General features: G+C 50.2%; 2 protein-coding genes across 9 annotated transcripts in view; both read left to right on the top strand.

The window, feature by feature from the left end:
• The window catches only part of SYNPO (synaptopodin), a 42,363-nt gene extending 36,531 nt beyond the window's left edge, over positions 1-5,832 (top strand). For all 5 annotated transcript variants that reach the window (XM_033180612.1, XM_033180614.1, XM_033180615.1 and 2 more), the window contains one exon: positions 3,093-5,832. In XM_033180612.1, the coding sequence (XP_033036503.1) occupies positions 3,093-3,758 (666 nt within the window). In that variant the 3' untranslated portion in view covers positions 3,759-5,832. The remainder of the gene's footprint in view (positions 1-3,092) is intronic.
• Positions 5,833-7,453: 1,621 nt separating this feature from the next.
• Positions 7,454-26,771, top strand: MYOZ3 (myozenin 3). 4 transcript variants are annotated; one of them, XM_033180617.1, is made up of 7 exons: positions 7,454-7,691; positions 9,534-9,595; positions 17,686-17,840; positions 18,782-18,835; positions 18,940-19,081; positions 19,473-19,635; positions 24,091-26,771. In XM_033180617.1, exons 2-7 carry the CDS (start codon positions 9,535-9,537, stop codon positions 24,257-24,259), a joined length of 744 nt encoding a protein of 247 aa, XP_033036508.1. In that variant the 5' UTR covers positions 7,454-7,691; position 9,534; the 3' UTR covers positions 24,260-26,771. The 4 variants fall into 4 exon arrangements, with proteins under 4 accessions (XP_033036508.1, XP_033036512.1, XP_033036509.1 ...); XM_033180621.1 differs by having other exon boundaries at positions 25,824-26,771; XM_033180618.1 differs by having other exon boundaries at positions 7,482-8,039.
• Positions 26,772-27,221: the final 450 nt, after the last annotated feature.

A 27,221-nucleotide genomic window follows, 5' to 3' on the forward strand; every position in this document is an offset into this window, starting at 1 on the left:
CTCAACATTCAACCCCATTTGAGCCCTTCTGTTTTGTAGTCTTGGCTGAATTGTTGTTCCTTCCACTTATTGGCCCCAGCATTCCCCGTGTGGTCACCAAAGGCAGAAACAATGCTTTAGAGATTTTTAGGTAATTATCATAGCTCTCCTGCGCAGCCTACTCTCCTGACTGAAGACCCCAGGTTCCTCTGCCTTGGGTGGTTACTGACTGGCTTGGGTCATGAACTCTAGGCCCCACCTCCCTGCTCAGGGTGGCACTGTGGTCAGGTGTTGGGTCATGCCAGAGCCCACCCTGATTTGGCATCTGGCCCTAGCCCTCCTTTTCTGGCCCTGGAACTGGGACCTCCCTCCCAGCTCCTCTCCCTAAACTGTGGAGTCTGCCTTCTACGACCAGCCTGACTGGGATGTTTCACAGACGCAGAGAAGCTCCCAGTGTCTCTGGCTCATGTATATACAATTCTGACCCTGGGAGGAAAAGAGTGGGATCCCAGGCTGAGCCTTAACTTTCAGCTTGATGACTGGGAGCTTGGATGTCCCTAGAGAGTCTCTAAGGTCACTCCAGCACTAGCATCCCATGAAAAATGTCCTGCTCAGGCTGTTGTATAACATTCCTTTTTAGTTTAAAAGGCTCCAATTTAGAGTCTGGGCTCATCTAGCAGCTGCTACATTCAGTTTGGATAAAACATACAATTAGTGTCTATTTCCTTTGGATTGGAAGGAATTAGAAGACCCTCAGTTGGATGAGAGGATGACTGGCTTGGTTATGGCTGATCATTGATTGGATGAAAGAATAAATCTTTGGATGGTTCTAGATTTTGATTGGGTAGGAAGCATGGAATGGCCTGGCTAGCTCTGAACTCTGGTGGATGACTGCTAGTGAATTTGGATTGGATTGAATGGCAAGGTGGACTGGTTATTGCTGGAATCTGATTGGGTGAACAGTTGGAAAGTTCAGGAGATACATGTTAGGCAGGGATTCCCAAGCCCTCCACTTTCCAACCAGTTCAAACTGCTTAAACATGTAGGCTTTGAGCCGCACACACACACACACACACACACAAAACACACTTCCTGGTGAGGCAGAACACACTAGATTGTTATTTACACCTCTGAGCTTCATTTTCATCATTTGTAAAATGGGTGTGGTAATGCTAGTTACCTCACTAGTCTGTTGTGAAAACCTAATAAGATAAAGGATGAGAACAAAGTTTGTAGACTGAAAGTCCTTAAGTACATAGGAAACAGGCATGGCCGTGCATTGCCAACCAGTGCTTCATAGCCTCCAAGCTGTTCACCATCTTGGCCTCTCCAAAATCACACTCCCCTCCCCATGCTGTGAGAAAGCTCAGTGAGGGGCATGTGCTGCCTGGGGAAGAATGACCCGACTTCCTTTTGTCTTTCCATCTGTCAGGAGGCTCTTCCTCCCTGCTTGGGCATCCAAGGAAAGATGAGGAAGTGACCATGGCGACATGGCAAGGGGTTTGGGGCTGAGAAGGTTTTTCCCTAAGTCCAACTTTAATAACAGTCAGCTGGGCGCAGTGGCTCACGCCCGTAATCCCAGCACTTTGGGAGGCTGAGATGTGTGGATCACCTGAGGTCAGGAGTTGGAGACCAGCCTGACCAAAATCGAGAAACCCCGTCTCTACTAAAAATACAAAATTAGCCGGGCGTGGTGGCACATGCCTGTAATCCCAGCTACTCCGGAGGCTGAGGCAGGAGAATCACTTGAACCCAGGAGGCGGAGGTTGAGGTGCGCTGAGATTGTGCCATTGCACTCCAGCCTGGGCAACAAGAGCAAAACTCCATCTTAAAAAAATAATAATAATGGTCAATATTTTTAAATTTTAATTTTGAATAGGTAATACATTCATACGGTTTGGAAATCTAAACTTATATAAAAAGTAATACGTTAAAAAGTCTTATTCCCATTTCCCTGCCCCAGCCTACTCTTCTGGCTGAAGAGCCGGGTTCCCCTGCCTCAATAGTTGTTGACTGGCTTGGGTCATGAGCTCTAGGCCCCACCTCCCTGCTCAGGTGACACTGTGGTCAGACGGGAGGACATACAGAGCCCATCCTGACTTGTCATTTGGCCCTGAGACACTAGCCTCAGCCTCTATCTAGTTCTTCCCATGTGGCCCTGGGTCCAGGACCTCCCTCCCAGCTCCTCTCCCTAAATCATGGGGAAACCGAAGCCTCCCTCAGCTAGCCTGACTGAAAGCTTCCCGGGATGTGCCACAAACAGAGCAGCTCCCAGTGCCTCAGGCTGCATGCCCTGATCCTGTTCTCACCCCATTTCCTAACAGGTGACCACTTTGGTTAGTTCGCGTGTATTTTTCTATATCCTTCTAGTTTTTTTTTTTTTTTTGAGGCAGAGTCTCGCTGTGTTGCCCAGGCTGCAGTGCAGTGGTATGATCCCGGCTCACTGCAACCTCCGTCTCTCAGGTTCAAGTGATCCTCCTGCCTCAGCTCCCACAGTAGCTGGCACGTGCCACCATGCCCGCTAATTTTTGCATTTTTAGTAGAAACAGGGTTTCTCCATGTTGGCCAGGCTGGTCTCGAACTCCTGACCTCAGATGATCCACCCACCTTGGCCTCCCAAAGTGCTGGGATTACAGGCGCGGGCCACCGCGCCAGGCAGGCCCTTCTAGTATTTCTTTATGGTAATCAACACCTATTGAGCACTTTCTTCCAAGGAATGTGCCGATATATGTAATGTTCTTTTCCATCAGTTATCTCATTTAACCCTCACAACAACCCTATAGGGTTAAGTACTGTTGTTACACCCCATTTTACAGAAGCAGAAACTGAAGCCCAGAGGGGTGAAGGAACTTGCCCAAGCTCAGTTAGTAAGTTAAGGCGTCTCTCTCCAAAGCGAGTCTTCTTAACACGGGGGCAGACACAAGACAGCGGGGGCTCTTCAAGCGTTCTGGGCTGAGTTTGGGCGCCTGCGTTTTATTGCAGGCACTACCTGACTTGGATCGGTGGCTTCCCTTCTCGATGTAATAGACAAATCGGACTCCGTCCCTTCCTAAAGCCCGGTGTGGAGGACCCCAGCACTAATGACTGCCCCACCCTCTCTGCTCTCTCCCCAGGACCGCCGGGAGAGCCTGCCCACCTCCCCGCCCTGGACGCCGGGCGCGTCCCGGCCCCCCAGCAGCCTAGACGGTTGGGTAAGCCCGGGGCCGTGGGAGCCAAGCCGCGGGAGCAGCATGAGCAGCCCCCCGCCGCTGCCGCCGCCGCCGCCCATGTCTCCCTCGTGGAGCGAGCGCTCAGTGTCCCCACTGCGACCTGAGACCGAGGCCCGGCCCCCCAGCCGCCAGCTGCAGGCGCTTCTGGCGCGAAACATCATCAACGCGGCCCGGCGCAAGAGCGCCTCCCCGCGGTCGGCGGGGGCCGAGAACCTGCGGCCCTTCTCCCCGCCAAGGGCACCGCCGCCCCCGCCCCCGCGCATGCGCTCGCCACAGCCCGCCCGCCCCGGCTCGGCTGCTGTGCCGGGGGCAGCCTTCGCGCCCATCCCGCGGAGCCCGCTTCCCGCCGGGCCGTCGTCCTGCACCAGTCCCCGGAGCCCGCTGCCCGCGCCTCCCAGGCCCTTCCTCTACCGCCGCTCGCCCACGGACTCCGACGTGTCCCTCGACTCCGAGGACTCCGGGGCTAAGTCTCCCGGCATCCTCGGCTACAATATCTGTCCCCGCGGGTGGAACGGCAGCCTTCGGCTGAAGCGTGGCAGCCTCCCTGCTGAGGCCTCCTGCACCACCTAGAGCCCCACCCCCGGCCCCACCCCGGGAGGACAGAGCCAGAAGGCTCATCAGACCTGGGGGACCCAAAGGGTCTGGCCTCTTTGGGCAGCCCCAGAGATGAGGGGTCAGCAGAGGAGAGCTCTGGGCTTGGGGATGGGTTAGGGATGCAAGCTTGAGTTCTAGCCCTTGCTCTCATTCAGCTGTTGTGTGACCCTGTGGTAAGACCCTTCCTTGTTTGACCCTCAGCTTTCCCATCTGTTTAATGGTGGCTTTGGCCAAGACAATCCACAAACGTCAAAATTCCCCTTCCCATCAATACACACACACACTCTCTCTCTCTCACACACACACATATACACGTTAGTGCCTTGGATGAAGCAGGGCAGTGTGTATATGGACCCCGGGACTTGCTGCCTTCGGGGTTCCATACTCCTCCCTCCCCTCCTGGCTCTGCTCTCTGGAGTCTGGCAAGTGCAGTGTGTTCGGAAGATCCTAGGCCTATGTCCCATGTCCAGGCACTGGCCTGACCATCCGGCTCCCTGGCACCAAGTCCCAGGCAGGAGCAGCTGTTTTCCATCCCTTCCCAGACAAGCACTATTTTTATCACAATGACCTTTAGAGAGGTCTCCCAGGCCAGCTCAAGGTGTCCCACTATACCCTCTGGAGAGAAGAGGCAGGAACATTCTCCCTGGGTCCCTGTCATGCTACTTTCTCCACCCCGGTTGAAACTGTCCAGGACATCTTATCTGCAGCCATAAGAGAACTATAAGGCAGTGATTTCCCTTAGGCCCAGGACTTGGGCCTCCAGCTCATCTGTTCCTTCTGGGCCCAGTCATGGCAGGTTCTGGGCTCAAAGCTGAACTGGGGAGAGAAGAGATACAGAACTACCATGTGGCTTTACCTGATTGCCCTCAGTTCGGGGTTGCTTATTGGGAAAGAGAAAGACAAAGAGTTACTTGTTACGGGAAATATGAAAAGCATGGCCAGGATGCATAGAGGAGATTCTAGCAGGGGACAGGATTGGCTCAGATGACCCCTGAGGTCTCTTCCAGTCTTGAAATGCATTCCATGGTATTAGGAAGTGGGGGGTGGGTGGTGGTGGTGGGCTAGTTGGGCTTGAATTTAGGGGCTGATGAGCTTGGGTACATGAGCAGGCTGTTAGGTTAGGGTCTGCGTGTATTTCTGGCCCCCTTGGAAATGTCCCCTTCTTCAGTGTCCCAGTGTCCGTATCATGCCCAGAAAAGTAGACATTATCCTGCTGCATCCCTTCCCCAGTGCACTCTGACCTAGCTGGTGCCTGGTGTCCAGTGACCTGGGGGAGCCTGGCTGTAGGCCCTCACTGACTCCCTAAACCACAGTGGCTCTGATTCCAGTCCCCAGTGGGACTCAGGGAGGAATATGGCTGAGTTCTGTAGTTTCCAGAGTTGGCTGGTAGAGCCTTTTAGAGGTTCAGAATATTAGCTTCAGGATCAGCTGAGGGGATGGAATTGGCTGAGGATCAAATGTATGTAGGTGAAAGGATAGCAGGATGTTGCTAAAGGTGATGGAGAGTGTGGGTTTAGGACTTACCCGTCAGGGTGGTGTTAGATCTGGAACCCCCAAGTGAGGCTGGAGAGAGTTAAGGTCAGTATGAAAGATAGGGTTGGGACGGGGTGCTTTGGAATGAAAGTGTGACCTTAGAGGGCTCCTTGGGCCTCAGGAATGAGGACACAGCTCCTGCTGGTGTGAAGATGAGAAGGGGCTCTTACTCAGTTAATGATGAGTGACTATATTTACCAAAGCCCCCACCTGCTGCTGGGTCCCTTGTAGTGCAGGAGATTGGGGCTAAGGGCCCCTCCCGGAGAAGGGCCACCATCAGGCCTCTGGCTGAGGCAGTTGCCTAGAGGATCCACTTCTACCTGCATTTCCCAAAGGACTAGCAGGAGGCAGCCTTGAGAAACCCGCAGTTCCCAAGCCAGCCCCTGGCTGTTCTCTCATTGTCACTGCCTTCTCCCCAAACTCTCCTCTAACCCACTAGAGCTTGCCTGTGTCCTGCCTCTTGCCTCTTGTAGAATTCAGCTGTGGCCCTCAATAAATGCTTCCTGCATTCTTCTGCCTCCTGTGTCATTTTCAGCTGCGTCTGATGCCCTTCCCTTCTCCCCAAGCATGGAGCAGTCCATGGGACTCTGGGTGGCTGGGAATATTTGAGACACATGGGATGGGAGCTTGGGAAGAAGCAGCCATGGGGAGAGATGGGAACAACGGACAACTTGAGGCCATAGAAGTTCCTGGGCTGAAGTCCTGGTCCTGTCATGGATAAGCGAGGTGACCCTGGGTGAGCCCACTCCTTCTCTAGGCCTTAGTTTCCCCATCTATATAAAGGGGAGAGTTGGTCTAGGTAATGTCTCAGGTGGTATTGTCCAGGCCCTGACCACAGAGCGCTGTCACCAGAGTGGGCAGGGCCAAGCTGGGTCAGGGCTCTGTGCTCTGGGGCTGTTTCCTCATGGCAGGTGGGGGTGCCAGGGCAGGAAAGGAGCCACTGTAAGAGGTCCCATCTGAGCCAGGAAGCCCCAGTTAGGCAAGGACTCGGGCCATGAGGCATCCTCTCCTGACAGGAGCGTCCTTTGGCCAGAGGATTGTGGTCCTGCTCCCAGGTGAGGCTAAGCTGGCCCTAGGAACACATCTCACTCTTCCTCTCTAGAAGCTCAGGCCCACTGAGGGCTGGGAAGCTAAGGTCAGGGCGGTGGACAGCAGAACCCAGGCTTCTGATTTGAGAGAGTGTCAGAAATACACCCCAGGATAGTCTGCCAGCATACAGACAGAGGTGCTCCCCACCCTGTGCCCAGCCCATCCTTGCTAGGCCCACCATTCCCCAGGAGTGGTGTGTGTGCCTTGGACCCAATCTTTATCTTCAGCTGGGGCCTCACCACAGCACAGTGTCCCACTGCCTACTGGTGATCTCATCCCAGTCCCCCGACACCTCAAACAAAGTTCATCCAAAACTGACCTCAGTGTCTACCCCTACCCCACCTGCTCCTCCTCTTCCAGTCACCCAAGCATGAAACAGGTGAGTGGGACTCCCTTTCCTCACCTCCCACATCCAATTCCTCACCAAGACCCGAGAGTCCTTCAAATACCCCTCAACTCCCTCTCCTCTCCATCCCCTTGTCACTGCTCTGATCTAGCCACCCCTATTGACAGATCCTCGTGCCTCCAGTCTGGCCCCCTCAACCCATTTCCCACATGGCAGCAAAGATATCTTTGGAAAATGCCAATCAGATCACTCCATTTCACCACTTTGATCTCGTCAGCAACCCTTTATAAACACAGTTTCCTTTTGAAAGCCTGCTGGGATCTGGCCCCTGCCCCCACTGTCTGGGCTAATCTCTCAGCACTGCCCTCAGCAATGGCTCTACTTGCCAACCCCCTACCATCTTTATAAGTGACATGTCCACTGCCTGCTATGCCCCTTCTCTGCCCAGTGACCTCCCACTCATCCTTCAAGGCTCAACTCCAGTGTGTCCTCCTCTGGGAAGCCTTCTCACCCCCTACCCCAGACTGAGCTGGTAACTCCCTCCCCTCAGCTCTCCTAGAGCCTTCCCCAAAGCTTGTTTACCCATCTGAATCTGATCTGGCTGAGTTCCTTGAAGACACAGCCCTGCCTTATTTATTTTCAGTCCTTAGAGAGAGGCTCAGGGAATGTGAGAAGGTAGAGGGAGGGAGGGAGGAAGGGAGAAAAGAAGGCAGGCAGGAAGGAGACAGAAGAAGAAAGGCAGGAGAGAAAAAAGGAAGGAAGAAAAGGATAAGTCAAGCAAAGATATTGAGGAGCAGTTCATTCATCCATCCATCTATCTATCCATCCATTCATTCATCTGGCAAATATCTACTGAGTTCCTGTCAGGCACCATTCTTGGCACTAAGGATTTAACAGTTAACAAGCGGAAGCTACCAACAGCTGACCCTCAATATTTCCAGGTGACTTTGGTGCGTGCATATGTGAGTGTGTGTGTACACGTGGGTGCAAGCCCTCTGTCTGCAAAGGCCTGTTGCCAGGGCACCTGTCTTCCCTAGGGTCTGGTGCTTTTAGCATCTGGCTCCAGCTCCTATTGCAGCCCGAAATAAGGCTGTGACCCATGGCAAGGCAGGAATGATTCTCATCAGCTGAAGCCAGAGCTGGCTGCAGGGGACACCCTGCTCGCTGCCTACTGACTGCTGACCGCTGACTGCCTACAGGGACACCACGCAACTCTCAGCTTCCCGACAGAGGTGTTAATCTTGGGGGTCTAAGATTCCCTCCTGCCCACTGTGGTCCCACCCTCTCAGGTACCAGCATCCTAGGGGAGCTTGGGGAACTCGGGGGAGTGGGCAGAGAAGACGAGCCAATCCCCAGAGCTCCTTCTCCAGGAGAGGAAGGGCCCTGCAGTAGATCTAGGGAGTTTGGAACCCCATGAAAGCCTAGATCCTGGTTTGGGAGGAGAGGAACTCTAAGCTCTAGGTTACCCTGCATTAAATGGGAAGGGTGTGGCTAGGATTAAAGGTGGGGAATAGGTAATGGCTCTGCTCAGGACTTTGGGATTTTTACACAGTAGAGGGAAGCAGCTTCTCTGTCTGTAAAATGAGAGACCCTTCCCAGCGTCTGTGAATTTCTGTAAAGGGAGTGTTTATCAAGAAACAGATCTGTGGACTGTAGAATCCTAAACGGTCATGATCAAGGCATTCTCAGTCATCCCATGACCCTCACCCCAAATGCATGTAGACACACTCATGTTTACATACAGTTTTAGGGGGTTTGTGAACACCCTAAAGCCCATCCACGTATCTCCGTGATTTAGCCTAGCCCCCTAATGTTACAGAAGGGGGAACTGAGGTGCAGAGCTGCAGAGCTACTTGTTTGCAGTTACAGAGAAAGTCAGGGACATCCACTAGACTCCAGTTGCACAATGAGTGCCCACAGACCGAGGGCCTCTTGTGGGTGTTGGGGATACAGATGAAGGCAGATTGTTTTCCAAAGGAAGGAGTATAGAAAAACCCGGAGGCAAAGGAGAAGGGTACCAGGCTAGGTGGTCAGTCAAGGGGCTCAAGGGCTCTGCCTCTTCTCCAGAGAGCAAGTTAAGGGCTCTGGACCTCATTTTATTTGCGGATATCTTCCAAGATTCCTTGAAAGTGCCATGAGATACAAATCGCGGGATGGAACAGGAGGGAGAGAAGGGATGAGGGAGAAGAGAACACCACAGAAGTTAGCCCAGTAATGGGGAGATGTGGAAGATGGGGGATGGTTCTCTCTGCTTGGTTGGACCAGCCTGTGCCCTCAAGCCTCAGGGCCAAGGGCCAGGGATGAGAGGGGCACACCAGCCTCACAGACCCCATTGTAGCCGCAGCCTAGCCCATGCTCCCTCTCCCCTAACTTAAACCTCCAACCTCTTTCAGTCTTGGAATAGGACTCTCCTGGGTCAACAGATGACAGTAGTGCCTGAGACCTTTGCCTGCCCCACCCGGATGCCCCTGGCACCTACTCTCCCTCTGATCAGGATGCCTGAGCTGGGAAAGCCCCTAGAAACCACCCCTGAAGAGACAGTGCTTCCCTAGCAACATGAAAATCAATTTGTGCAAACTTGAGCACCTCCCTGTCGTTCCCTGGGCCTCAGTCTCCTCTGCATGGAGACCCTGAAGGCCCTTCCAGCTCAGATATCCCTTGCTTGTGATTTTGGGCTGGTCTAAAGCTGTTCAGGACCGGGACAGGGTGAACCAGGGACTGAAAGGAGGTCTGGGGAGAAATGGAGGCAGCCTGGTCCATTTATGGGGGTCTCTCCTCCACAGGATGATCCCCAAGGAGCAGAAGGGGCCAGTGATGGCTGCCATGGGGAACTTCGCTGAACCAGGTAAGGTGATTCTAGCCTCATGCCTTCCTCAGACTCCATTTTTTCCTCGCTCCCAGGCTGCACTCACCCTGGCCTGCTGGCCCCAGGCCTGAGCAGACAGGTGTGAGCTCCAGGCCAGCCCTGAGGGAGTGCCTGTGGAATGTGCCGCCTCGCTGGGACGCTTCCTGAGGCACCGGGAGGGGTCTTGCCCATCTGTCCACAGACCCAGGAGCTGAGGCTGAGTGTCCCAGGCTGGGCGTTGGCTCTAAAATGACCCTGGCCCTGGCTTTATCTAAGGCCTCACCTCAGCCCCCAATTAAGCTCTGAAGACCCCGGTCCCAGTTCCAGCTCTACCTGTGGCTGCAAGCTCTGCACATACTTGCCCTTGCTTATTGCTCCTTGGGGTTCACCGAGGCCTCTGGATGGCCCAGAATGGCTGGGCCCCATGGCTCAGACAGGGAAGTGGAGAGAATGGAGCAGGGTGGGAATAGCAGGCTGCCCGTTTGGATACAAAACTTTTTACTTAAAAGCTGATTTATCCAATGAGTAAATCATTTTTATCATTTCATTTAAAAAGTTTAAATTCATTTTTATCAATTTTATAAGACCTCTTCAGGAACTCTTGATACAATTTTGGAATCTGTGTATTTGGTCTACTTTACAGGATTTGGTCTACTTTCAGGTATTTTAAAAATTAATTTAGGGGCTGGACACAGAGGCTGATGCCTGTAATCCCAGCACTTTGGGAGGCTGAGGTGGAAGGATTGCTTGAGCCCAGGAGTTTGAGACCAGCCTGGGCAACATGGTGAGACTCTATCTCACACACACACACAAAATTAGCCAGGCATGGTGGCACATGCCTGTGGTCCCAGCTGCTTAGGAGGCTGACACAGGAGGATCGTTTGAGCCTAGGAGTTGGAGGCTATAGTGAGCTATGGTTGTGCTACTGCACTCCAGTCTGGGTGACAGAGTGAGACTCTGTATAAAAAAAAAAAAAAAAAAAATCAACTAATCAGAGCTCTCTAGCTTTATTGTGAATCATAATGATTTGACGTTGGTTAGGCATACAGATGCCCAGCATCTACTCCTGAGGATTCTGACTCAGGGGACCTGAGGCAGGACTTGTGCATTTGCCTTCAGCGTGCTAAGGAGTCAATCATATTTCATGACTTTATATGTGGCATCCTTTTAACCTATTTTGTGTATTCTTGCCTCCTTTTGTTGATGTCCAGTTTCTTCTCCCACCCTGATTTTGTAGCTAAAATATGCACATTCTATGCATATTGACGCTCTAACTAGAAGGGTCAGGCAATGCATTCTCTTTTCTCTTGGGGAGTTAATTACAGACCCCCAAATATGGAGACACATCATTGATGCAAGATTTGAAATATATAACTTGTTGATTATTGCTAAGGTACGGACTAAAGACAATTTTGAAACAAAAGAAAAGTACGAAGAAAAAATAAATCTTATAATCTCTCCACCTAAAGACAGCCACTGTAAAGTAAAAGTTATAAAAATGTTTACCATCGTTGCATGTTTACTAGGTGGCAGATACTTTGCTAAGAGAAAAGTATCCTTTATGCTTTGTGTCATTTCATCCCCAGCACAACTCTGTAAGTTAGATATTATCCTCATTTTGGGAATGAGAATATTGAGGCTGGGAAGAGCAGGTGGTCACATCCGGTAGGTGGTAGAGCTGCAATTTGACTCCAGGTCTCTGTCTCCAGAGCTATTTCCTTATTATATGGTTACAATGATAATACATCACTTCTTAAAAAAATATCCATTTGCCATTGACTTGGCATACGTTAAAAAAATTTGTTTAATTCAGACAAAACAGACATGAACGGCTTTGAAAATGAAAGTGCATCATAATGGAACTGTCTGGAGATAACCACTGTTAACATATTTATGTAAATTCTTCTGTTCATATATGAATGTCTTTATATAAACATACATACACATGGGCTAAATACTATATGCTATGTTCTTCGGCTTTTTTTTTTTTTTTTTCATTTAGCAGCATTCCATCCTAGTATGATTTATCTCATGGCTTCCTTCCCCGTGCTTACCATCATTCCGCTGTTTGCACACGCCATGTGTATTTAAACATCCCCTGATGGTGGTCATGAGGGTTGTCTGGGGTGAGATCCTTCAGGGCAGAACCAGAGGAGCCTTGTCCAAGTGACTTATTGAGAGTGTGCTCTCGGGAGAGAAGGAGGAATGCAGCCTAGGGTGGGGTATTGCTGAGCGAGGATGTGGGCTCAGCGGCTGTCCAGGTTCAGTGTGAGCCTGTGGGGAGCTCTCGAGCATGAACTCCTCCACAAAATTCATCCCACCTGAGGCAAGGGTGCTGTGGCAGCATCCGTTCCACTGGCAGTTCTTTGTAGAAGGTGGCAGTTTGAACTATTAGCTGCTAATAAGGGGCATCTGGGCAGCATCCACCAGAAGACTGAGTCCCGGTTTTCACAATTTTAAACCCCACTGCAATAAACATTCTTATACATATATCTTTGGACATATTTATTCAACTTTTTCCCTGAGAATAAATTCCTAGAAATAGAATTACTCAGTCAAATAGGTTTTATCTTTTTTTATTTTTTATTAGAGACAAGATCTTGCTATATTGCCCAGGCTGGTCTCGAACTCCTGGGCCCAAGCAATCCACCCACCTTGGCCTCCGCAAGTGCTAGGATTATAGTTGTGAGCCATTGCAGCTGCTCTTTTTTTTTTTTTAATTGAGTTCGGCTGGGGGAGGTGGCTCACACCTGTAATCCCAGCACTTTGGGAGATGGAGGCAAGCAGATCACCTGAGACTGGGAGCTTGAGACCAGCCTGACCAACGTGGAAAAACCCTATCTCTATTAAAAATACAAAATTAGCCAGGTGTGGTGGCACACGCCTGTAATCCCAGCTACTCGGGAGGCTGAGGCAGGAGAATCCCTTGAACCTGGGGGGCAGAGGTTGCAGTGAGCCGAGATGGCGCCATTGCACTCCAGCCTGGGCAACAAGAACGAAATTCCATCTTAAAAAAAAAAAAAAAAAAAAAAAAAAAAACAATATTGAACTCAGCTCATCTGTATAGTATTTGAGAATATGATGTTGAGCATGCTTTATTATGTATTTAGGTATAACTATTCTTTTGTATTTTTAAGTAGGCAGTACACTTTCTCATTAAAAACAGTAACAACAAAACAGTGTAAACAATTTCTAACCCTCCTCCTTTATATGTCCCATGGTCACTGCTATGGTGACATGTCTCCTTGTAGATGTTTGCTATGGTGACATGTCTCCTTGGCATGTCTCCTTGCAGATTTTTCAATGCATGCAAAAACACATACTTATTTTTTAATATATAAATGGGGGCCCGGTGTGGTGTCTCACACCTGTAATCCCAACACTTTGGGAGGCCGAGGCAGGCAGATCACTTGAGGTCAGGAGTTGGGCACCAGCCTAGCCAACATGGTGAAACCCCATCTCTACTAAAAATACAAAAATTAGCCAGGCATGGTGGCTCATACCCGTAGTCCCAGTTACTTGGGAGTTTGAGGCAGGAGAATCACCAGAACCCAGGAGGCAGAGGTTGCAGCGAGCCGAGATTGCACCACTGCACTCCAGCCTGGGCAACAGAGCAAGACTCTGTCTCAAAAACACACACACACACACACACACACACACACATATAATATTTATGTAATATATAATACAAATGGGATCTTAAAATACCTATTCTTCTGAATCTTACTTTCCCTGCAATTGGAGGGGAATTAATTTAATTTATACCAGATTTCTTTTTTTATTGAGACAGAGTCTTGCTCTGTCACCCAGACTGGAGCACAGTGACATGATCTCAGCTCATTGCAACCTTCACCTCCAGCTTCAAGCGATTCTTGTGCCTCAGCCTCCCAAGTAGCTGAATTACAGGCACACGCCACCATGCCCAGCTAATTTTTGTATTTTTCATAGAGACGGGGTTTTGCCATGTTGGCCAGGTTGGTCTCGAACTCCTGACCTCAAGTGATCCACCTGCCTCCGCCTCCCAAAGTGCTGGGATTACAGGTGTGAGCCACTGCACCCAGCCTATAAGTGGGTTTCTTTCTGTTCTTTTTTTTTTTTTTGAGATGGAGTCTGGCTCTGTCGCCCAGGCTGGAGTGCAGTGGCCGGATCTCAGCTCACTGCAAGCTCCGCCTCCCGGGTTCACGCCATTCTCCCACCTCAGCCTCCTGAGTAGCTGGGACTACAGGCGCCCACCACCTCGCCTGGCTAGTTTTTTGTATTTTTTTTTTGTAGAGACGGGGTTTCACCGTGTTAGCCAGGATGGTCTCGATCTCCTGACCTAGTGATCCGCCCGTCTCGGCCTCCCAAAGTGCTGGGATTACAGGCGTAAGCCACCGCGCCCAGCTTGTTCTTAGCACATAGAAAGTGCCCTTTATGTCTTTGTTGAAAGAATGAAAAAAAAAAATCAGTGTCCTTTTTAGACAGCTATTCAGGATTCCATTGACTGGCATGAATCACAGCACTCGAGTGACCCCAGTGCTGCCCGGTAGCCATGTCCATCTCCCTAGTTCATTCACTCTCTCATGCTACTCTCTTAATGACTTTGGCACCACCTCTCCTCAAACCTTCAATACCTCCTTGCACAACTTCATTATCAGCTAAAGACCTTGTTTCTTATTCCACTGAGAAAAATAGAGTAACCAGAAGAGAACATCTGCAAGCATCCTCTGCCACATCTGTCTACTTGCTTGCATCTACGCCCGTGTTTGTGGTTTTCCTTTCTGATATGGTGGATGAACTTTTCTCACACCTGCCTGGTGCCAACTCCTCTGGCTGGGCTCTGGAAATGCAGCTCTCCTGTCACTCCTGCTCAAGGACATTCCTGCAGCAATTCTCCCCTCTCTCTACTGCATTGTTCAAATGTTCCCATCAGTTAACGCACATGCTTTTATTCTCCTTCTTTACAAACAAACAAACAAACAAACAAACCCCTCTTGATCCCACAGCTGTCTGTAGCCAAGATCCTTTAAAGCCCAACTCTTCCAAGCAGTTGCCTATATTTTTCTTACCAATCCTCTCTTTCTCTCTTTTTGACATTTTATTAGTCAATTTCCAAACACACATACAAGTAGGGAGTTCATGGTCCCTCCTTCATTCCTAAATTTCAAAGCTAATACCAAAAAGCATGTTATTTCACCCCGCAAATACTTCAGAATACATCAAAATAGTAAAAGGATGTTTCCTTACATGTCACAAAGATATTAGCACACTGAACAAAATTAGCACTAATGATTTAATACCATTTAATAAGCAGTCTGTATTCAACCTTCTTCAGTTTTCTGGTTTGTTTTCATCAGCATCCAAACAAGGGCCACAGTTTTTATTTGGTTGCTATGGCTTCTAAATCTCTAATCTGAAGCAAGCCCTCTGCCCCTTTTTTCCATGCCACTCACTTGTTTGAAAAACCAGGCCCGTTGTCCTGTAGAATGTCCTGCGTCCTGGATTTGCCTTATCGTTTCCTCGTGGTGTGGTTAAACTTGTTCCTCTGTCCATTTTCTCTTGAACCCTCTCCAGTTAGGCTTTCACACCCAAACACTCCATAGAAACTGCTTTGGTGAAAATTACCAATGACCTTGTGTTACTAAATATAATAGTCGATTTTCAGCTCTCATCTTCCTTGACACATCAGCAGCATTTGGCTTTGTTAGTCTCTCTATCATATCTGAAATGCTTTCCTCATTTATTTCCAGGATACCATCCTCTTTAGTTTCGTCCTATGTTGTGGGCTGCTCCTGCCCAGGCTCCTGGCTTAGTTCATCCTCACCGCCTCACTGTAAATGTTGGAGGCCCCAGGCTCCGTCTCTGGTCCTCTTTACCTATTCTCATTTCTTTGTGATCTCATCCAGCCTCCCAGCTTAAAGTACCATTTATGGAGCTGGAATATGAACATATGTGTATCCGATTTTAGAGATGGACCAGGCAGGCCATGCTGCCCACACAGGGCTCTCACCTGCCAAGGTCCTCACCGTTCTCTCCCCTCTGTCCTGCAAAAGGCTTCCTTTGTTGGCCAAATGTGAAAGTTTGCATTTGGCTAGTGGGAAAAGCACAAACTGCTAAGAACAGTCATCACCCTGAAAATCCCCTAAATAGCTATAAAGAGTAGTTCCAACTATGAGGAAAGAAATAAATGTAATGTTCTTCGTTGAAAAACAACAACAAATACCAGTAAATACCAGTAAAAGCTCATGATGCTCAAAATTTCACCTTCAGGTCAGTTTTCTCCAGATTCACACATCTATCTCCCTCCTCAGCACCACCTCTTAGATGCCTACAAGTCTCCTCAAATTTAATATGCCCAGTTTGGGAGATAATTAGCAGAGTTTGGATATGGACTAGATATTAGGTAAAATAAAAATTTGTTCACTTGGAAAGCTGGAGATCTTTAAGTGATAAAAACAAGTTACAGGCTGGGCGCGGTGGCTCACGCCTGTAATCCCAGCACTTAGGGAGGCCAAGGCGGGCGGATCACAAGGTCAGGAGTTTGAGACCAGCCTGGTCAACATGGTGAAACCCCATCTCTACTAAAAATACAAAAGTTAGCCAGGAGTGGTGGTGCGTGCCTGTAATCCAGCTACTTCAGGAGGCTAAGGCAGAACTGCTTGAACCCGGGAGGCAGATGTTGCAGTGAGTCGAGATTGTGCCATTGCACTCTAGCCTGGGCAACAGAGCGAGACTCCATCTCAAAAAACAAAACAAAAAAAAGTTACAAAACATGTATGCTATGATTTTGTTTTGGTTAAAATCTCGTACGAATATAGTCATTGAAAAAGATATGGCCGGGCGCGGTGGCTCAAGCCTGTAATCCCAGAACTTTGGGAGGCCGAGACGGGCGGATCACGAGGTCAGGAGTTCGAGACCATCCTGGCTAACACGGTGAAACCCCATCTCTACTAAAAAATACAAAAAGCTAGCCGGGCGGGGTGGCTGGTGCCTGTAGTCCCAGCTACTCGGGAGGCTGAGGCAGGAGAATGGCATAAACCCGGGAGGCGGAGCTTGCAGTGAGCTGAGATCTGGCCACTGCACTCCAGCCTGGGCGACAGAGCGAGACTCCGTCTCAAAAAAAAAAAAAAAAAGAAAAGTAAAAGATATGACAGGACATACACCAAGGTGTTAATAGTGGCAGTCTCTGGGCGATAGATAATGGTATTTTTCTCTTTTTTTGTCTGATATCTGTATTCTCTAACTTTCCTCAGGGCCCATATAGTCTTTTTGTTGTTATTGTTGTTGTTGTTGATGGAGAATCACTCTGTTACCCAGGCTGGAGTGCAGCAGTGCAATCTCAGCTCACTGCAACCTCCATCTCCTGGGTTCAAGTGATTCTCCTGCCTCAGCCTCTGGAGTGGCTGGGATTACAGGCACGTGCCACCCATGCCCAGCTAATTTTTCTACGTTTAGTAGAGGTGGGGTTTCGCCATGTTGGCCAGGCTGGTCTCATATCCTTCAGGTGATGCGCCTGCCTCGGCTTCCCAAAGTGCTGGGATTACAGGCATGAGCCACCGCGCCCGGCCCATATATGCTTTTTTATAATAATAAAAGGTTATTTTAAAGTTAAAAGAACACATGTCTAAAACTGAACTCCTGATCTTTCCCAGAACTTTCTCCTCCCTTTGCCTTCCCCATCTCAGTGAGCTGCTGCTCTATCCTTCTAGTGGCTCAGGCCAGAAGCCCTGCGGTCAACCTCAACCCCTCTCTCGATTATTGACCATACCCATGGCTTACCTTTAAAACATAGCTAGAATCTGACCATTGCTCACTACCTCCACCATTATGGGCAAAGACCTGCGTGGGGAATTCATGCAATAAATACAAGTGGCCAAAGAACTTCTGAAACAGTGCTAAACTTCACTGAGCAACAAACACATGCAAATTAAACTCTAAGGTGTCATTTTTTGCCCATCAGGTGGGCAAAGATTCCAAAGAATCATGACACCTGGTGTCAGCAAGCTTGGGGAGAAACGGGCATTCTTACACACAGCATGCCATGCTGAGGAGGTGCCTTGAGAGGTGGGGTCTGGAGTGTATGGGGGATACACTCTGGCCTTTCCTGGCAGTCCCTACGCTGGACCTGGGCAAGAAGGTGAGCGTGCCCCAGGACCTGATGATGGAGGAGCTGTCACTACGCAACAACAGAGGGTCCCTCCTCTTCCAGAAAAGGCAGCGCCGTGTGCAGAAGTTCACTTTCGAGTTAGCAGCCAGCCAGCGGGCGGTGAGTAAGCCACCATTGTGCTCATGGGGAAACTGAGGACGACAGAGAGCCAGTGGTTAGCCTAAAGCCAAACGGTAAGCCAGGCTGAAGACTGTGATGTTCCTATCAGATTAAGCTCCTGCCTTTCTGTGTGATCCTTGAAAAGTGTTTTTTTTTAGGCATTTCACCCTGGCTACAGAACAAAGTGAACAAAGTAGATTGGGGGGTTGAGGATAAGCCGCTGAGTGAAGGGACTCTGGCTCCTACAAAAAAAAAGAAAAAAAAAAATGCGAAGACAGGCATGCATTCCAGGCTACATTTGCAGCAGGCAGGATCTAGTTTAGACTTGGGCCTGATCTAAGATGGAAAATGTAGAATGCCTTTTTTTCTTCTTCCCACTGGAGGAAGGAAAGGCCATGGAATAACCTGCTGGTGGAGAAGAAAGGCAAGAATGGTTCTTCCCTAGGCTTCAGAAAGGCAGCAGGCAGTTCCAGATACTTCTAAGGAAGCCAGGGCTATTCCATCCACCCTCCACTTAATTTCTGGGCCAGACAGGAGGCAACTGAGAGGGAGTAATGTGGCAGAAAAATAAAGATGGCAAAACACCCGCCCTTGCTATGTGCCTAAGTCAGTGCTAGCTAAGCACTTTGCAGGTATCTCATTTAATGCTCATAGATTCTTCTGAGGAAGAGAGTATTCTATAGAGAAGGACATTGAGGCTCAGGGAAATTAAGTATCTTGCCCAGGCTCAGCATTACAATAGCAATTAACATATATCGATTATTTCTCGGTCCCAGGCACTGGGTTTAGCGCTGTAAACTAGTAACTCATCCCTGTTCCCCGATGATGGGCGTTAGGATTCTTGCCTTTTCCCCTTTTTTTTTTTTTTTTGGTGGAGGGAAAACCCTGGTCCCCCGCTCCGCTGAGCCTCTCTGCGGTTTATTCTACCCCCTCGCTCCCAGATGCTGGCCGGAAGCGCCAAGAGGAAGGTGACTGGAACAGCGGAGTCGGGGACGGTGAGCGTGGAGGGGAGCTCCCTGGAAGGGAAGCTGGGGGAAGGGGAAGGCGGCTGGGGGCGGGAGGTCGTCGGTGGCCTCTGAGAGCCCGCCCCTGTGCCCAGGTTGCCAATGCCAATGGCCCCGAGGGGCAGAACTACCGCTCGGAGCTCCACATCTTCCGGGCCTCACCCGGGGGTCCCGAGGGTGCCCACTCTGCAGCCGCCCCAGCTGGGTGCGTCCCCAGCCCCAGCGCCCTGGCGCCAGGTGAGTGGCCTCCTCGGGTCCCAGGACCAGGGCTTGGGGGCCTGAAGCATGGGTGTGCTTCCCATGGGGCAGGAAGAGCACCCAGAAAGCTAGTCCGCCCCCTTCCCCAACACACACGCCGCCGCGCCCCAGGTCACACAGCAAGTCAGCCAAGGCCAAGACTGCAACCCGCGCCGCCAACTCGTGGCTTCCTCACTGCAGTCCTCCGAGTTTCCTGGGACGGGAAGGGGTCTCCTGTGCTGGAGCAACTGTGGCGTCCTATTCCCCTACTCCTCTCCCCTTACTCGGATCTTCCCTCCTCCAACCGCGTCCGCGGAATGGGGGTGGGGCGAAGTGGGAGTGGGGGCTGAGGGTGGAAGAACCGAGGCGCCCCCTTCCCCTCCGCCCCTAGGCTATGCGGAGCCGCTGAAGGGCGTCCCGCCAGAGAAGTTCAACCACACCGCCATCCCCAAGGGCTACCGCTGCCCCTGGCAGGAGTTCGTCAGCTACCGGGACTACCAGAGCGATGGTCGAAGTCACACCCCCAGCCCCAACGACTACCGAAATTTCAACAAGTAAGGCGGGGCGAGCAGCCCGGGGACAGACCGGGAGGGGTGGGAAGCCAGTCACAGCCACAGCGGGAGCCTGCGTTTCCTGAGCACTTTCTGCAGGCCAGGCTCTGTCCCCAGCGCTTTCTACTCTTTGACTGAGCTCTGGCTGGAACAGCGCCTCCGCACCTAGTAGGTGCTCAGTAAACGTGGGAGAAATGAAGAGTGAAGGTGCCGCACATCTTGGATCCTCTCCAGGACATGGTGGGCGGGTGCTATGAGTTTTCCTGTTCTGCAGATGAAGAGGCTGCGGCTCAGGAATATGAACAACCCGGCCAAAGTCACAAAACAGGGAAGCACCGGCAGGGCTGGGGTTCTGGTCTGGGTTTGTCTGACTCCAGAGACCAGTGCCTTGTTCCCCATGGCTGCTGTGTGCTACCTCCTTGATGAACATCTAGGTTTGTGTTCTTCTCTGAGGAGTCCCCAGATTTCAGCAGTTTGAGGCCAGCTCAGCTTTTCCTTTCACCAATGGCCTAGAAGAGGCCAACAAGGTAGCTCTGAGGATGCTGCGAAGTGGAGAGTGGCAGTGAAACACTGGACACCAGAGTGAGGGCCACACAGCAGTGGCCTGTATTGGTTTAGAGCATGGGGCCTCCACGTGGACTTAAATGCAGACCCCAGGCCTGCCCGTATGACCTTAAGGCGAGTGACTTAACCTCTCTGAGCCTCCACTGCCCCACCTGTAAAATGAGGGGTTTATAGTACCTACTTCATAAGGTTGCTGTGGGGATGACATGAGAAGCCATAGGTAAAGTTTCTGGCAAGTAAGAAACTTTCAACAAACAATAACTATTATTATTATTATTATTATCATTATTATTTGAGACGGAGTCTTGCACTGTTGGCTGGGCTGGAGTGCAATGGCACAATCTCGGCTCACTGCAACCTCCTCTTCCTGGGTTCAAGGGATTCTCCTGCCTCAGCCTCGGCTTTTTTTTTTTGAGATGGAGTCTCCCTCTGTCGCCCAGGCTGGAGTGCAGTGGCGAGATCTCGGCTCACTGTAAGCTCCACCTCCCAGGTTCACGCCATTCTCCTGCCTCAGCCTCCTGAGTAGCTGGGACTACAGGCGCCCGCCACCACACCTGGCTAATTTTTTTGTATTTTTAATAGAGACAGGGTTTCACCGTGTTAGCCAGGATGGTCTCAATCTCCTGACCTCGTGATCCTCCTGCCTCAGCCTCCCAAAGTGCTGGGATTACAGGTGTAAGCCACTGCGCCCCACCGATTTTTTGTATTTTTAGTAGAGACAGGGGTTTCACTATGTTGGCCAGGCTGGTCTCGAACTCCTGAACTCGTGATTCACCCGCCTCGGCCTCCCAAAGTGCTGGGATTACAGGCATGAGCCACTGCCCCCGGCCTATTATGATTATTATTTACAGCTGAGATGAGGTTTGGACAGGGGAGAGCTTAAAGGGATACATTTACCATCCTGCACTGGAGGCCTGAAAACAAACCGTAGGAATCAAGACAGAAGTTTGGCACTGGAGGAAGGCCTTGGGCTGAGGGGTGCATGTTAACTGCATTGGCTTCCTCGGTCTGGTGCTATTTCTGAATATACTCCTCTGGTTTGGATTGCATTTAGTGAGGAAAAGGGGAGTCCACAGAGAGGACGCCACGGTCCTGCTCTTCTGGCATTTGCTCAGACCACACGTGGAGACTGTGTCTGTCTAAGACAGACGGGTGGGTGCCAGAGCCTAGCTAGGCCTGGAAAATCAGAACTTAGGAGGAAAGGCTGAAGGAACTGGGGGTGATCCGCCTTGAGAAGAGACAGCTCCGGAGGGATGTGACTGCCCTCAAATATCTGAATAGGCAGAGACGGTCCTGATGGGAAGAATTGGGCCTAGCAGGCGCTGTGTGAGTCACAAGCCATTAACAGACATTCTGGAGTTCCCCGCCAGGCAGGACTGCCCTATCTCCTCCTGGGCCCTCAGACCCTGCCTGCCCAGCCATTTGAAACTTGCACCAGACGTTCAGTCCTGGCAGGCAGCTTCCAGGCTGGGCCACTCAGGTTGCATCTCCCACTGATCTCATGCCTCAAGTATGACAGCAAGGCACATTCCCACTAGCAGGAAGAGGGTCTTAGGGAGCCCTGCACCCAGACCTCTTCTGAGGGAGAAAGAGCAACTGAGGCATAGAGAAGAGAAACAGCAGTTTGGGTGGCCAAGATGTGCTCAGCTTCCAGGGCCCTGGGCTCCCGGTCAAGGGCCTGACTGTGGGCCTTGCATGGCTTGGACACCACCCAGCCTGTTCCTGTGAGGCCTGGCTGTTGCCACCAAAACTGGGGTGGTCCAGGCAGAAATGCTTTCCTGGCTGGGACCCAGGCCCTGGCCCGAGGTTTGTCTTTCCACCCCAGAGGCAAGCACTATCCTCTTCCCACTGGTCCCAAGCTGCTGGAAAAACAACGCAAGCAATGATTTTTATTTTTCTTAAAATTAACAAACAGTATTAAGGCCAGGTGTGGTGGCTCATGCCTGTAATCCCACTTTGGGAGGCCAAGGCAGGCAGATCACTTGAGGTCAGAAGTTCAAGACCAGCCTGGCCAACATGGTGAAACCTCTTTTCTACTAAAAATACAAAAATTAGCTGGGCTTGTTGGCACACACTTAAAATCCCAGCTACTCAGGAGGCTGAGGTGGGAGAATCGCTTGAACCTGGGAGGCGGAGGTTGCAGTGTGCCGAGATCGTTCTACTACACTCTAGCCTGAGTGACAGAGCAAGACCCTGTCTCAAAACAAAACAAAACAAAACAGTACTATTAAAATCACATACATAGGTTCTCTTTTAAAAAATGTTAGGCAAATAAATGTAGAGCCCCTTTGCTCACCATCCTTCAATCCCAGTTGCTTCCCAAAGGTAACATGGTTGTCAGGCTGGCCTGTATGGGCTCAGAACATTTTGTGTGGGCAACGGCATGCCTGTAGGGGGAATGATGTTTGTGTGTGTGTGTGTGTGTGTGTGTGTGTTTTAATACTTTGCATTTAATTCTATTAACTTGCTTTTTTTACTCAACATTATGCTTTCGAAATCTACCATACTAATACGTAGAGCTCTAGTTCCTTTTAAGCTGCTGTCTAGTTTTCTTTTTCTTTTTTTTTTTTTTTTGGCGGGGTGGGGCAGAGTTTCACTTTTGTGGCCCAGGCAATGGCACAATGTCAGTTCACTGTAACCTCTGCCTCTCAGGTTCAAGCAATTCTCCTGCCTCAGCCTCCCAAGTAGCTGGGATTACAGTCACCCACCACCATGCCCAGCTAATTTTTGTGTTTTTACTAGAGATGGGGTTTCACCATGTGGGCCAGGCCTGGTCTCGAACTCCTGACCTCAGGTGATCGGCCCACCTCGACGTCCCAAATTGTTGGGATTACAGGCGTAAGCCATTGTGCCCAGCCTGCTGTATAGTTTTCTATTGTGTGAACATGCTCTATCTGTCTTGCCCATTTCTCTGCTAGTGGGCATACGGGTGGTTTCTGATTTGTCACTAATGTGCTGCTGAGGTCTGCATCCCAGTGCCTACGCACCTGTGCTTCCCTAAGCCATATGCTCGGAGGTGGAGATGCGGGGTGACATAGCTCACACATTTCAGGTTACAAAGATCCTGCCACATTGCCTTCTGCGGTGGCAGCACTGGCTTACCCTCTAACCAGTAGCACGCTGTGAAACTTTTCCCCGCCACCTCACCAACTTTGCCCCGTTATCAAATGATTTCATTGTGCCAGTGTCCTGGAGGAGAAATGTCATGTCTGTTGTAATCTGCATTTTCCCCCTGATTTTCAGTGCTCTTTCTAATGCTCTCTTCTCCCTCTAGTTTTGGGCCTTTTGTCCTAAGGGGAGCTTACTGAAGGGGAGTCTAGAGTCTTGCCTAGGACAAATCAATTCTGACTCTATCAGCTTCATTTCTATTGCTAAGCAACGAGCCACCCACGTAGGCGCAGACTTGGAAATGGGCAAAGTTGAAAAAACCTCTTAAGAGGTACAGAATCGCTGGGCGCGGTGGCTTATGCCTGCAATCCCAGCACTTTGGGAGGCCAAGGTGGGCGGATCATGAGGTCAGGAGTTCGAGACTAGCTTAGCCAACATGGTGAAACCCCGTCTCTACTAAAAATATAAAAATTAGCCAGGTGTGGTGGCACAGACCCGTAATCCCAGCTACTCAGGAGGCTGAGGCAGGAGAATTGCTTGAACCTGGGAGGCAGAGGTTGCAGTGAGCCGAGATCACACTACCGCACTCCAACCTGGGTGACAGAGCAAGACTCCATCTCAAAAAAAAAAAAAAAAAAAAAAAGATGTACAGAATCTTGCTGTATAGAAGGGAAAACTGAGGCTCAGAGAACAGCAGGGAGGGGCCCATACATGGTGACCCACATGTCAGTATACTGCTGTCCCTGTTCCACACAGCCCACCTCTCCTGCTGCTCTCTTTCTCCAGGACCCCGGTGCCATTTGGAGGACCCCTCGTGGGGGGCACTTTTCCCAGGCCAGGCACCCCCTTCATCCCGGAGCCCCTCAGTGGCTTGGAACTCCTCCGCCTCAGACCCAGCTTCAACAGAGTGGCCCAGGGCTGGGTCCGTAACCTCCCAGAGTCCGAGGAGCTGTAGCCCAAGCCTGCATCTTCAGTTCCCCAGTCTTGGGGGCCTGGTAACATCCGGAACCAAGACTTGCGGACAGCACTTCACAGTTTAAGAAGGGCCTTCACACACAAAACCTGATTGCAAATGGCCTCAGAGGTCACAAAGTTCAGTAGTCCCAAAACATGGGTGTGCTTCAAAATTACCTGGGGATGTTGTTCTGAATACAGATGACTGGACTATCCCAGACTTGCAGCATCAGAGTCTCCTAAGTCGAGGAATCTGTATTACTAATAGCAACCAGGGCCGGGTATGGTGGCTCATGCCTGTAATCCCAGCACTTTGGGAGGCCAAGGTGGGAGGATCACCTGAGGTCAGGAGCTTGAGACCAGCCTAGCCAAAATAGTGGAACCCCGTCTTTACTAAAAATACAAAAATTAGCCAGACATGGTGGTGCATGCCTGTAATCTCAGCTACTTAGGAGGCTGAAACAGGAGAATCACTTGAACTGGGAGGCAGAGGTTGCAGTGAGCCGAGATTGCGCCACTACACCCCAGCCTGGACAACAGAGTGAGACTCCTTCTAAAAAACAAAATAATAAAATAAAATAAATAACAATCAGTACTCCAGGTGATTCCAGCATAAATTTTCCATGGTTTGTGTCATTAGGAGTCCACATCCACACCTCTGCTCTTCCCTGTTCCTGCAGTGTACACTCCCCCAGTGACAGGGTGCTGCTCACTGGCACCCCATCTTCCTGTGAATAACTCAAATAATTAGAAAATGTTCCTTTTACTGAGAGGCAGTTGGTCTTCATCTATTCATGCTCTAAACACTTCCTAAGCACTGACTGTGTGCTAGACACTGTGCCAGGCCCGGGCCTCGAGGAGGAAAAGACAGTAGGGAAGACAGATTTATAGAGCATGAAATCATCCTAATTTTCCCTAAAGCATGCTTATTGACAATTGAGGAACAAAGTGTTGTGGGGCAGAGGAAGGAGTCCCTCACCCTAGGTGTGGGATGGGATTCCAGAAGCTTCCTGGAGGATCGGAGTGCGACCTTGGAGGAGGTGTGAGAGTCCATGAAGAGAAGGGGGTGTGAGGGGGAGGGTATTCCTGGAAAGTGGACCAGCATGTGCAAAAATGTGGAACTGAGCACGGGTGCAGGGTGTTCTGCAGAAGGGAGAGGGCTGTGCTAGAGGAGCCGGTGAGGGCCAGTGTGGGGTGGACCTCACTAAGGAAAAGGGGAAGGTTTTAGGGATGGGTCTTGCTGGGTGCTGTGTGGGGCGTATATTGGAGAAGGATAATGCCGGAAGCCAGGAAGCCTGCAAGGGATGAGGCCATGGGAATGGAGAGAAGGGGCCGCCTGCTGGGCACCTTACAGGACAGGTACAAAGTGGGGTGCTTATTAAGATTCCTTCTTTCCACTGTCCATTTTGAGCAGGCTGCTTAAAGTGGTGGTGGTGATGATGATGATGAAGGCAGCTTTATAGTGAGTGCCTCAGTGCTTGGGCTGGTGGTAGGTTCTCTACATATCTTATTTCTAATTCTCACAACAACCCTGAGAGCAAGATATTGTTGTCCCCATTTTACAGATGTGGATATTTAGGCTCAAAAGGAGGAAGTGACTTGTCCAGGGACAGAGACCAAATGGAAATCTGATTCCAGTGGATGTCTGTTTTCTCTGCACTGGGTGGTCAATGCCCACTCGCTCTGAAATCATCTGATTGTGGTGCCCTGCCTTGGAGTTTGGAAGTTGAGTGCAGGCTTTGGAGTCAGACTGGCTGGACTGGGTTCTAACTCTGCCACTGCTAGCCGGGTGAACTTGAGCAAATCATTTCACATCTCTGAGCCTCTATTTCTCCATCTGTAAGATGAGGACAAGTATAAAACCTCCTTTATGGGTTTGTTGTGAACACAGTGCAGGACACATTTATAAGAGCTCAGTCAATGGTAGGTTTCATGCAACTGCTGCTCTAGGCTGGAAAAGTTGTTTGTGCACTAGATGCAGCATGAGAAGCTGGCTGCTAAGATGTCACTGGGGGTCAGTAAAGCTGAAGCCTGAAGGAAAGCCTCTCATTGCTGTAGAGCTCTCCCTGCCTTTCTCTCTGGGAGCAATGTGGAAGGTCAGGAGTCCAGCCCATTCCCAGGGTGCATGGGATAATGATTGTATTTTCCTTTTGCTCTGGAGTTTCACTCCCCTTCTGGGTCCCAAGGGCCCAATGGCCTGACTTTTAGAATTGCTTGCAATTGGTGTTTTCTCTTGAATTTGGGGGCTGCCATTGAAAGCCAGGTTTCCATGTGCTGAGGAGCAGCCATTCAAGAGTCTGAAAAGTAGACAAAAGGACTCCAATTGCCTTGGGTTGGTTCTGCTGTGCTCTGGAAGGTAACTGTAGCCACCGGGTACGAAAAGGAGCCTGGTGGGGAGACCACTGCACCCAAAACAAATCCTTTCTTCTTCTGAGAGTGTGACTTTTTCTGGTGTTGTTAAAAAAAAAAAAAAAAAAGAATGCTCATTGTAAAAATAAAATAATAAGAAGAAGAAGCAAGGAGTAAAATGTGAAAGTGTCTGCCCACATAGCCCTCCCATGCACATATGTACCCCTTCCTACCTTCCTGTCTCTGCCATTCCTACACACCAGAGGTAACCACTGATGACAATTTGCTCCTTCTAGAATTGTGGAATTATTTGAATGGATAAATATGTGCATGTGTATATAGATGCACACCCACATAGGCATGTCTTTGTTTTAATGGAATCATACTATATGGATTGTTCTGTATCATGCTGCTTTATTTAAGAAGTAAAATTTGGATCCTGAAAAAGCAAATCACTCACCTTTCATGTAATTTGAGATTACATGAAATAAATCATAAGAAATCCTTCATATAGGCTGGGCGTAGTGGCTCACACCTGTAATCCCAGCAGTCTGAGGGGCCGAGGTGGGCAGATCACTTGAGGTCAGGAGTTCGAGACCATCCTGGCCAACATG

This window comes from Trachypithecus francoisi, unplaced genomic scaffold (genome assembly GCF_009764315.1).
Source record: "Trachypithecus francoisi isolate TF-2019V2 unplaced genomic scaffold, Tfra_2.0 Lachesis_group2, whole genome shotgun sequence".
In the NCBI taxonomy this organism is placed as follows: Eukaryota; Metazoa; Chordata; class Mammalia; order Primates; family Cercopithecidae; genus Trachypithecus; species Trachypithecus francoisi.